The 12,677-nt window shown below is 46.9% G+C and overlaps 1 protein-coding gene across 6 annotated transcripts in view; it reads left to right on the top strand.

The window, feature by feature from the left end:
* Nucleotides 1-12,134, top strand: part of trps1 (trichorhinophalangeal syndrome I) — a 73,105-nt gene extending 60,971 nt beyond the window's left edge. For all 6 annotated transcript variants that reach the window (XM_058046515.2, XM_058046516.2, XM_058046514.2 and 3 more), the window contains 2 exons: nt 5,095-5,217; nt 7,910-12,134. In XM_058046515.2, the coding sequence (XP_057902498.2) occupies nt 5,095-5,217; nt 7,910-9,226 (1,440 nt within the window). In that variant the 3' untranslated portion in view covers nt 9,227-12,134. The remainder of the gene's footprint in view (nt 1-5,094; nt 5,218-7,909) is intronic.
* The last annotated feature ends 543 nt before the right edge of the window (nt 12,135-12,677 follow it).

Raw genomic sequence — 12,677 nt, 5'->3', positions numbered from 1 at the left:
TGTGTTGTCAAACTGTGGTAGGAGTACCAATGGTGGTACGCAGGCGCCATCTGGTGGTACTAAAAAGAAAAGATAGATATGACATCATTGCACCAATACAAATGTACAAGCATGAAAATGAGCATAAACTATTGACAAATGTACGAAGCAACTATTAGCTGAGGTAGCAAACACGGTGGTAGACACAAAGCCTTTTCCAAGTGGTACTCGGTGGAAAAAGTTTGAGAAGCATTGATCCAATGCAGCTCCACTGTTGCCTCTTGCTTTGCGGCTTGCAGACCATGATTGACATTCTGATGGCACAAATCATGCTGGTAATCCCGGCTCTTGAAATCTTGTTTTCAGCCGGCACACTGGTATCGATGAATGCTTAAAACAGCCTTTTTGCGTGGAGCTCAAAGCCGATGTCATACATACATCATCTCCCTCTGGCAGCCTCACGCGCAACATCTCAGAACAAGACGGCAGTTTTTGACACTTCCATTAATGTTGCAGAATATATTACACAGACGTTATTGCAGGCACCTTTCTAAGCCCCGTGTGCATTTGTGCACCACTTTTTTGCCGTGTTTGTCACACTTCATTTTTCAGATCATCAGACCAATTTAAACATTAGTCTTAACACGCGTATCTGTTGATATTGTTATACCTTCAATTTGACATTGCCTGTTTGTATATTCATGGTGAAAATAATAATACAAATATTTGAAAGGAAAATATAACTTAACTAAGCTTAATTGAGATCTATCAGTTTGGAAAAAACATATAAAGCCATCTCTAAAGCTTTAGGACTCCAGCCAACCACAGCGAAAGCCATTAGTCACAAAACATGAAAGAGTGGTCAACCTTCCCAGGAGTGGCCGGCTGACCAAAATGACTCCAAGAGCCCAGCCATGACTCATCCTAGGGGTCACAAAAGACCCCACAACAACATCCAAAGAACTGCAGGCCTCACTTGCCTCCAGTGAGGCAAGGGTTCAGGACCAGTCTCAAGACCAAGACCAAAACCACTGCTGAACAAAAAGAACATTGAGGCTCGTCTCCATTTTGCCATAAAAATCTTGATGAGTCTCCAGAGCTTTGGGAAAATACTCTGTGGTGTGACCAGACAAAAGTTAAACATTTTGGAAGGTATGTTTCCCATTCCATTTGGCATCAAGAAAGAGTAAAATACGGTGGTGGTGGCGACGGCGTGACGGGCCGGGGCTGTTTTGCTGCTTCAGGACCTGGAAGACTTGGGGTGAGAAATGGAAGCATGACGTAGTTGAAGCTGAAGGAGAATGTCTGGCCATGACCTCAAGCTGAAGCTTTGCTTCTGCAGCAGGACAGTGATCCCAAACACAGCAGCAAGAGAACATCGCATTGCAGTTGTGCTGCTAAGGGTGGCCTAACCAGTGATTTGCTTTGTTTGTTTAATGATATGAAACATTTAGCACCACTCTATATATAACTCTATATATACTCATATACACATATAAGATGGGACAGTTTCAGTAGCAGCTTTGCATGACCAGCCCAGGCGAGGCCTGTTGGACTTTGCTACCAAGTAGGTTGTGTTCCAAGAGCTGTGGCATTTTGGGCCACATCCATAAGCGCTCGTTGTCCCAGGAATGATTGCATGGACTCCAGCCCTGGACTGCGTGGGTCCCCTGCCATTGGAGGGTTTTAATGAGTAAACACTGCTGCTTCTTGCTCAACACCAGCATCCTTTTGTATGCTGTTATACAACTCTCGCATGTATATTTTTTGGAATGGCAAAGAAAGGAAACGGAGCAAGTTTCCCCCCAAGAAAGTTGTCTCCGGGTGTGAAGCTTCCTTTAGCCGGGGGGTCTGTCAATGTCATTTTTCACAGCTGGGTTTGGTAGTAAAGTGATGCCAATGTAGTGAATCATTGCTCCGAGGAACCAGCAGGCTTGGTCTTGATTGATGACGTTTTATCTCCTCACTCAAAGAATAATGCGGTGAGAGGAGATAACCAGTAGGGATCATTTATCCGCCCCGCTGCTGGCTGGCAGTTGAGCCATGTCAGTTTTTCCAACTTTGGGTCCGTCCTTTTCAGATAGCCGTGGCTCTCCCCTGCTGTTATTTGTAAACCTGGACGACAACAACGTCAGGTCACCTTGTTGACCCTGGTCATCCTCTTTGGGGAACACACGCAGATAGAAGCTTCTGCTGAGCACACCAACACTTGATGCTTGGGCGGTGTGGGGGTGTCATGTGTTAGATGGGTCCCAGATGTATGCGTGCTGGTGAATGAGTGTGGCCAGCGGTTATCTACCAACCTGCCTGCTCGTGTGTGTACGGTAAACAGGCAGATCGGGGCTGTTGGCCTCGGCAGGATGGAACTTCTTGTAGTTCCTTCATCCAGCGACTCCTCTAGTAGCCTGATGAAATGATGGCTGATTTAAGGCAGGTGGTTTTGTCCTGACTTGCTCTTTAAGCCAATCAAATGTCATTTCATTCACTAAATCTTTCTTGGGGGGGTCCTGATCTTTGTTTTTTGTTTGGAATTGTTATTATCTGTACTTCGGTACTTGTGCTGCCATTCAGCAAATTAGTCCCAAAAATTGTTGTATCTCCTTGTGACATACTGGGCGTGCACGTACATGCGTGTGCGTGCTGGAGGTGCAAATGGAGCAGCATCATACGTAGCTGATAAATAGGCGTCATTTACACCCTGAGAGCTAATTACAAGCTGCCGCCTCCTCCGCCTGCTGAGGGGAGGGGGGGGGGGGGTGGTGGTGGTGGAATCAATAATTTCATTCCAAAAACTATGACATGATGGTGCGGTTATCAAAATTGACTTGGAATTTCTCACAGCTTTCCAAAGTATCAGTGAAGGATTGAGTCACACCAACGACCAAGGATTAATTGAACACCTGGAAAAATTGCATTTCTCCTTTATTTGGCACCACCCATCTTTTTATGGGGGTTCCGCCGTACAAAAAACCTGCATGGATGAGCTCCTTTGCGCACACAGTTTGTGTGTGTGTGTGTGTGTGTCCATGGTCCGAAGAAGGGGTGGGGGCAGCTAAGGGGGCCATATGCGAGTAATTTAGAGAAGCTAAATAGTGATGACAGACACATTGTTGGGCTCGCACGGCTACACTACACTTGAGCTCGGAGAGGAAGTGTGCATCAATCAATCACCTGGCTCTGTCTCGCTACATGTGCTGACCGTATGGCGTGCATGCACACACACACACACACACACACACACACACACACACACACAGTGTTGGAAAGAAAGACGTAAAGAATCCAATATTAGCCGTGCTGTGTTTATTCCATACAACATGTTAGAAACAGGATGTTTAATCATACCCACTCCCTCTCTCTGGCTCGCCAGTGTAAATAAACACATCTTGGCTTGATCCTCTCTCCCTTTCAAATATTTCAACCCTGGGATTTGGTTGGTGGATGACGGTAAAACCTCGCCTCTTGGGCTCATGTCACGATTCGTTGTTTGCCTTTCCAATATGGAGTCACATCTACAGTATCCACTCGGTTTTCCGTTCCCATGTCACCCAAAAGGGTGACGTTTTGGCAGAACATGCACCCCCACTGTGTTGACTGTGCTATTAATTTGATTCCAAAAACTATGACATGATGGTGTGGTTATCAAAATTGACTTGAAATTTCTCACACAGCTTTCCAAAATTCCCACTGTAGCTTTCCAGTGTGTATTTGAATGACCACAAAAGCGGTCCCCGTCTATAGGGGACTGAAAAGCACGTGTGTCAAATTTCATCAAGAGTGGTTGTAAAACGAGCAATCATTTTCAGATCAATTTTCAATCATTTTTAACTATCAATTAATCAAGTCATTAGTCAGTATTAATTGACTAATAATAATCAATAGTCTGGTTCTGCCTGAATCTGTAGGCATGTGGGTGGTCCCAATGCTTTTATCTTCTATTCTGAGTAGATGAAAAATATTGGCTTCTAAATAATATTCCAAGTTGTCATCCCCACTCCATAAACCTCTGCTGTAATGACAATAAATTGCAGAGCGAAGGAGGAAGAGAAGAAAGGCAAGGTAGCAGAGCCGTGCCCACTGGGCCCGTCTGCTGTAGGCTGGCAGCAGCGAAACAAAAAACAGATGCCTGTTGGAAGTTCTGCTGGTGGATCCATCTGCAGCTCGGAGAGTCCAAAAGACGCTTTTGTTGAAAAGCTCAAATGTTTTCAAGCGCTCGCACCGGCTGCTCTGAGCCCCCAAAGTATGCCGGGCTCTGTCAGGAACATGAAACAAGAAGATGGCAGCGTTGAAAGGAGAAGGTCCCGAGGGAGGCAGACTGTGAGAGGAAACAACAAGAGAATGCCAAAGATGGCTGACACAAAAATGGTGGTTTGGGGATTTTATGAGTCAATCCCGAGTGAGAAGTTGTGCTCCTCCATCGCACTGTTATGGTGTTTTCATAAATCCAAATAAAAACATGATGTTGAAGTCCATTTCTGAGGAGAACGATGACTTTGTCCTAAAGTGGCGTCATAAAGGTGGCGACCTGGGGGACCACAGACTTAATGGGATGGAGAAACACTGTGATTGGCTCGTTACTGTGATGGAGCATGTTGCCACGGCGATTGGCCTCGTCTTGCGTTTCTGTCCACTGCAGTGCGTATGTAGAGTCACCATTCATTATCGCCGTGATTATTACTCAAATTCTCGTCTACAAAACTTTCCTTAGAGCAACCTTCGGAATGGGACTGCTCACCGCCGGCTAAAAGTCCAGAGAGTCACCAGCTGGCATCCGTTAGCTTGTTGGCATTCCCTTTGGCGAATCCGGATGTGGAATCGATGCTTGGACATCTGTGTGGAGATTGTTCTCCTTCCTGAAACATCCAAAAGATGTGCATGCTAGGTCAATTGGAGAGTTGGAATCATCCGTAGCTGGGAATGGTTATATGTCTGTATGTCCCCTGTGATTGGCTGGTGACCAGTCCAGTGTGTTTACCCCGCTTCTCACCCAACATAAGCTGGGATACGCTCCAGCTCAGCCGTGATCCTAATGAGAACCTTAAAAGCATCAATTGTGAAACTGTAAATGAACATCCTCATTTGGATCCTGTTGACTGTGTTGTCGTTGTCCTCCAGAGGCGTCGAGGCAGCGGGGTCTTCTGTGCCAACTGTCTGACCACCAAGACGTCGCTGTGGAGGAAGAACGCCAACGGGGGCTACGTCTGCAACGCCTGCGGGTTATACCAAAAGCTGCACTCGGTAAGTGGCGTCCACATTGTCCCAGCGCTACGGTTCAGCCGTAGCAGATAGCGTGACATCACTTTAGCACGACACCTGTAACGCTCGTAGATTCAGCATGGCAACCAAAGGACAACAATGGAGGACGTCCAAGCCAACACTTGGTGGAGAGCCGTCTTTGGTGTTCTTCCCAATCCCGTTGTGGCACATTTGTCACCAGTCTCTCTCCACCAATCAGCCAACTGTGGCGCCACCTATGGGTTGTGGTCAAAGTGCTTTTGGAAGGCATGCTAGCATACGTGGTCTGGCGTATTGTACTAGTGTTTGTGGTGGTACGTATGTTAATAATACATTTCAAAGTGCTGGAATGACGTCAAGTAGCTGAAGCTATTATTACCTCCGCTTGCTGCCGTGGGTTATCATCCAAAGCGTGCCATGGAAACCCTCAAGCACTGGGTGCTTAAACTGTACTTCTTAGGGATCCACGGCTGTAGTTGGAGAAGACTGTGGTGCTCAAGTAGTTCTCCAGCCTCTTGTAGAGCATCTCACGCCCACAGACGTCCTTTCAGGGCCGATTAGCATAGAAAACAAACACGGCGGCTCGCTTGCTGTAACGATCACGGTGACTCCTGCTGTGGAAACGTAATATTGTGCAAAGTATATTTGATTTGGAGGCTTCCTCAGAGAGTGGAATATTCTGGTGTGATTCACCTCAGCCGTCTCCACCAGCCTGGGGAAAGACTGTGGAAATCCCAAACTTAATTAGAGCACATGAATTACAGATGAGATAAGGACCGGGTGTTGGACGGTGGGGTGTGGACGGCCTCTGATACCTTCTTGGGGAGTTTGGACTCATTTCACGCCTCAATATACCTGTTTGATTGAAAGAGCAGCAGCCTCCATTGTTTGCTTATCCACTTTCTAAGCTCATCTGGGGTGACCTTGCGTGACCCCTACATCCACCATCACTGAATGGAGCTTTAAAGAAGCTTTCAGGACGATGACAAGATTCCTCCGCGGGGTGCCCGACGTGGGAGCCCACCCACGTTCTCCCACGCCACCGCTGGCAGTCGTCGGGTCTGCCGTATTTTACATCCCATAATAAAAGTTTTATTTGCTCGGCACACATTATTAGAGAGCAGAGCAGCTAGTAAAAAGGCTGAGAGTGAAAGTGCAAAGGGAGAGTTATGAATATGGAGTTAAGGGCGGCGGACAAATAAGGCGATGACAGGAAGTGGGGCGCTTTGTCTTCGCTCTGCGGACCTTCTGTCCCTCTCCGTTAGCACGTTTGGCATTTCAAATGAAAAGCTTTCTGTTTGTTTGTCAAGGATCCTCTGCTGACACTGCTCGCTTTGCGCACACACCCTGATATTTCCATAATAGACATGATTATTATTTCTTACAAGAATAAACTTTTAATGATTATGTATTATACTCTGTTATTGTTTTGTGAAATTTAAAAAAGCTTTATTTAAGACAATTATATCTTGAATAGATCATACTACTAGAACCATTTAATGCCAAAATTTTCATTGTAAAATGTAATGTCATTTATGAAATACATATTCTAATGAATAAACATTTCTTACAACAATATTTCTACCTTTAAAAGACCTTTGTAATGTGAGAACATTGACTTTGCTAATCTTGTCAAACTTCATAGTTGGCACTCCCCCTTGTGGGGAAGGTAAGAAGTTGCCACATGACATAAACATTAGATGCAGTGCAACCAGTCAGTGGCTTTCATAGCATTTATGGCGTACACTATGTGTCGTCGTAGGGTGGTGGCGTACACTATGTGTCGTCATATGGTGATGGCGTACACCATGTGTCATCATATGTTGATGGCGTACACCATGTGTCATCATATGTTGATGGAGTACACCATGTGTCGTCATATGTTGATGGCGTACACTATGTATTGTCATAGTGTGATGGCGTATAGACAGGGTGATGGCGGACACTATGTATCGTTATAGGGTGATGGCGGACACCATGTATCGTTTTAGGGTGATGCATACAGACAGGGTGATGGCGGACACTATGTATCGTCATAGGGTGATGGCGTACAGAGAGGGTGATGGCATACACTATGTGTCGTTATAGGGTGATGGCGTACAGAGAGGGTGATGGCGGACACTATGTATCGTTTTAGGGTGATAGCGTACAGAGAGGGTGATGGCGTACACCATGTATCTTCATATGTTGATGGCGTACGCCATGTGTCGTCATATGGTGATGGCGTACATTATGTGTTGTCATAGGGTGATGGCGTACACTATGTATCGTCATAGTGTGATGGCGTACAGATAAGGTGATGGCGTACAGACAGGGGGATGGCGGACACTATGTATCGTTATAGGGTGATGGCGTACAGAGAGGGTGATGGTGTACACTATGTGTTGTCATAGGGTGATGGCATACACTATGTGTCGCCAGAGGGTGATGGCGTACAGACAGGGTGATGGCGGACACTATGTATCGTCATAGGGTGATGGCGTACAGAGAGTGTGATGGCATACACTATGTGTTGTTATAGGGTGATGGCGTACAGAGAGGGTGATGGCGGCGGACACTATGTATCATTTTAGGGTGATGGCGTACAGAGAGGGTGATGGCGTACACTATGTATCGTCATAGGGTGATGGCGTACAGACAGGGTGAATGTGTACAACAGCATGTATGATCTCAAGTCATATTATTTGTCTTGCAGACACCCAGACCTCTCAACATCATCAAGCAGAACAATGGCGAGCAAATAATCCGACGGCGGACACGAAAGCGCCTCAACCCCGACACGCTGCCGCCGGAAAACCCGGCGCCCAAGCAGCAGCGCATCTCCGGCGAGGACCGCGTCAACGGTGATGAGTCGGGGGAGAGGAGCTGCTCTTCGGTGAAAAGCCAGCAGCCGTCGCCTCGCTCTCGATCGCCTCGCTCCACACAGGCCTTCCTCGCCAACCAGACCCTGGAGATCCACAGACGCATGCCGCCTCTGCTCCTGCCCTCGCATCCGCCATCTTCACTGGCAGTTGAAGGCAACGGGGGCGTCGGGGAGGGCGGCGTGCTGACCAAAATGGAAGGCAAAGGCGGCGGCAGCTCGGAAAGAGGGAGCCCCATCGAGAAGTACATGCGACCGTCCAAACCCTCCAGTTACTCCCCTCCCGGATCGCCGATCGAGAAGTACCAGTACCCCCTCTTCTCCTTGCCCCTCCCTCTCACGCTCTCACCAGACTTGACCCCCGAGTCCGACTGGCTCCGATTCTGGACCAAGTACAAGATGGCGGCCACCTCTGGCATGGGCCCAGGAAGCCTCGCCAACAGCTACCTGGGCGCCATGGCGACGCCGGTGCAGCAGCAACATCATTCGCAGAGCTACCAGGTGCCTTACTGCGCCTCCCCTTACTCGCCGCTCCCTCCGCCACCGGCCCCCGCTCACTACCCGGCCCCGCCCCTTCATCCCCAAACATCCTCTTCGTTAGAGAGCGAAGCCCCCTTGGATCTCGCCACGAGACAACGAGGTGTCGCAGATTGTGCGGAAAAGAGGAAGCAGGAGGAGAAGCGGAGGGGCGGCCGGAAAGGAGAGGGGGACGGCGAGGAGGAGACAGCCGGTCCGAGGACCACGGTGGATGTGGCGACGCAAGACGAGCCGAGCAACCGCTGCCTCCACTGCGGCATCTACTTCCTGGATGAGGTCATGTACGCCCTGCACATGAGTTGCCATGGCGACCAGGGGCCATACCAGTGCAGCTTCTGCCTGCACGCCTGTGCCGACCGCTACGACTTCACCACCCACATCCAGCGAGGCCTACACAAGGACAGGAAGCCTCAGGACCAGCGCCAGGCCACGCCGGAGGAAAGCGACGGAGGCGATCGTAGTGAGATGGACGTCGACGAGCGAGCTCAAGACACCACGGACGCCGGCGAGGAGGCCGGTGATGAGCAGGAAGCGGCCGACGACGGGGGAGCTGTTGCCGATGCCGCGGCGGAAGTCCCGCCTGATGCGGCGAAGGAGGACACGGAGGCTCATTAATCCCTTCATGGGACAGATAAGCTGCAAGCTAGCGCATGTCGGAATGAAAAGCCAATCCCAATGCTGGAAGCACTCACAATCACCGCACGGGACCGTGGACCTTCAACGCCTGATGGCTCGGAACACGCGGTCCACTTTGGGGGGTTTCATCAACCCTGACCATTTCTCTCGGTCCAACCGGATTGAATCTGGTGGCGACCAACGCACGTTCTCTGCTGTGCCAAACCAAACCGGACTGGTGGACACCAGAAGCAACCCCCCCCACCCCACCTCCTGGCCCGGAATCAAAGACTCCTGGTTCAGTGTGGACGTGGCTCGCCGATTCAAAGCCAGTCCAAACTGGTTCCCAGTAGAGCCAGTATAGACTGGTTTAAAGCGGTTAAAAAAAGGAACCAAGAGACTCCGCCTTGTTTTCTATTTGCCTCCGTGCCATGATCCCAGCTCCGTGCCTGCCTGCCTGATAGAACATTCTATTAACCTGCTTAACATTTGTATCCAAAAATAAGAATAATATTGTATTAGTACGAAAAGATGCAATTTCATAGACTCTTCTTATATCATTCTTCTTTTCTATAAGGATTCTTACAAAAGGTAGTGTTATATTACAGAAACGGTACAGGAAAAATTGTGTGTGCGTGTGCGCGTGAGATTGTGTGTGTGTGTGTGTGGGTCAAAGAGCGCGTCCGTCCCCCCATCATGGATGGAAACATAATGAAGGTTTGCTATTTCAGTCCTCAGGGGTCACACATGTTGCACACCAGCCTGCCTGCGTTTCTGTTTGTACATGTAGCCAACGTCATCTTCTCGCTTCATGGTCGCATCAGCTAACTTCCTCATGCCGCCTCGTGGCCACGCATCCTGCTTATTGATCAGCCGCCTGTTGGAGGACAGAAGCTATTTTTCTACTGTTTACATTAGAGAGTCATGACATGGCTTGTTGGCTTTTGCTCCTCTACCCTGCCTCGCTGCCTCGCTGCCTCGCTGCCTTAGTTGCTAGTGAACACAAATCAGCGTGGAAGGAAATGAAGGAAAAAGCCTTGGAATATTTTTCTATCCATGAAAGGTTTCCAGCCTAGTGCCTGCTAACGTGTTTTTCTATTCAACATGGTTGTGTCTTAAAGGTACGTCACGATGTCAGCCATCGGAACCTTTTTTTTAACGACAGTTATGACTGTAAATCATGTTTGTGGCGCCCCCTATAGGATGTGGTCAGAATGTTTTGGATGCTAGCGTGCTAGCATGCATGCAATACAGTAGACATCCTCGTAGGGTTAATATGATTAGACTAATGATCAATGACTTACGGACAATTAGGAGCAAAGTATTCATGTTTTGTTTGATGGCGGCCATGTTTTTCAATTTGACACACTTGTGCTTGTTGGTCCCCCAAAGGTGTGCCCCAAATTTTGTGGTCATTGAGTTAAATATAAAGTTACAATGGCTGTTTTGTACAGCTGTGTGAGAATTTTCAAGTCAATACGACTGTATTTTTCTGAAAAATAATAGCACAGGCAACACAGCAGGGGTGCATGTGTTGGAAAATATTCGCCCTTTTGTGTGCAGCGCTTTAGGAGTAGAAGAGTTACTTTACACTAAGGTGTCCAAAGTGTAGCTCAGGCGCCATTTGTGGCCCGTGTCTTTTTTATATTGGCCCTGTGGCACATGTTAAAAATGGAGAAAAAGGTCACAGTATTGTTCGTATTGAAATATACCCACCTACACTTGTTGTCATGACAACCTGGCAGAAAAACAAAATCCTCTTGCAAGAAATGCTTTCATTTGTTTGCCGTACTTTCACCAATAGTAAAAATAATATGCAATTTACATTTAGTTTTTTATGCGACTGTTAGGAAGGGAATATTTCCCACGGTGTTCTGGATGACGAGACCTTTCACTTGGAACAAAAGTGATTTTCTAGTGCGCGTTGCTTTTTGGTCCAAAATGTTACCAAATAGTTGTTAGTCGACCTAGCTTCCCATTTCCCAATTTCCCAAGATTGATCAAACATGGCAATTTTGCTTTCCCTTTTTGCGGTTTCCCTCCCAAAAACACGTTTCCCGTGGAAACAAGCGACCTACACGATAACTTTGTTGTGCATTTTAGTCCAAGCTGGCACTAATGTGCCCCATGGCTTTGCCACCCCCGTCCTGTTAGACGCCATGGTCTTTCAAAAAATAGCTTGATCCCAAAAAATCCCACCTTCAAAGGGCCGCAGTCTTTTGTTGTCATTTCTCTGTCTGCTCGTCTCATCGGGCGGCTGCTAGCATCGCGCGTGGGAATGTTTACGTTTGCAAATGTAGCAAAGAATGAAGTGAGGGGGAGAAAAAGAAGGGAGAGGTTCCCTGAGTCTGCTTGGACTCCTTCCGCTTTCTTCTCCTTGGTAAAGTTAGCCTGGAAGCGAACAGGAAGCGTTTCCGACGTCATTCACGTTGAATTGGACGGGACTCGCATTGACGGCATTTCACGTTTACATTGAAGGCCCTGAAGTGTTTGATTTTCACGTCGCTGTCACTCCATTTCATGGCCAAGGCGTACCAACACTTTTTTCTGGCGACTTCAAGAAGAAGGGAGCTAAACAGGCCAGTTGGTGCCACACATGCATAGGCAAAATGTACATTTAATCCATTTTTACTAGAAATTTTGTCTCCTATTCATTTTATTTTCATAGAAACGGGATTTTGTTATTTGTCGTTTGTCTTCTTTTAGGTTATTTTTCTGTCATGTCTTATTTTATTCTGTTACCTTTCTGTATGCTATTGTTAGTTTTGGAAAAAATGGTATTTCAATTTTGTATTTTTTTTTTTTTGGACCGCCAAGAAAAAGTTTGTTACACAGCTAAACTTGAAAAAATAATATTGATAATAATTAATAAAAGTAACAAATATACTGAAGGTTGTTGTTTTTATTTCCTTGGTCCACATTTCCTCCAACTGCTATAAATACGTAGCTGTCTTAAGCCATATGCAGCATGCAGCATCATTTGCATCATTTCATGTATAGAGGGCTCTAATTGTGTTAAAAAGTATTAGTTTACTTATTTTACTTATTGTCTCTTATGTCTACTATATTGGGTAATGCAAGTATGAGGTTCACTGTAGGGGTGTTATTTCATGTCTAGAGGGCTCTAAGCATGTCCTAAAGTGTACTTATAATGCGGTAAACAGGTTTTCTATGTCTTATTTTCTCTTATGTCTACTATATTGGGTAATATGAGTGTGAGGTTGACTGTAGGGGTGTTATCTCATGTCAAGAGAGCTCTAAGCATGTTATACATATTTTTAAAGTTTCCTATCCTCTAAAAAAAACTGAAAAGAGATTAAATGATGGTATTGAAATATGTGGTGGTTGGTGCAGGATGAGCTTTGGCGGCCATGATGTGAAATGTGCATGATCTTGTGTTGGGATCCTCGTTAAAATGTAAAAATTGCGTCTTGTAGTTTTTGCATTCCAG

This window comes from Doryrhamphus excisus, linkage group LG7 (genome assembly GCF_037039965.1).
Source record: "Doryrhamphus excisus strain RoL-2023G ecotype Guam linkage group LG7, RoL_Dexc_Guam_v1.1, whole genome shotgun sequence".
Taxonomy (NCBI): Eukaryota; Metazoa; Chordata; class Actinopteri; order Syngnathiformes; family Syngnathidae; genus Doryrhamphus; species Doryrhamphus excisus.
Note: the sequence above shows the minus strand (reverse complement) of the source record. Positions and strands in the feature narration are given on the sequence as shown.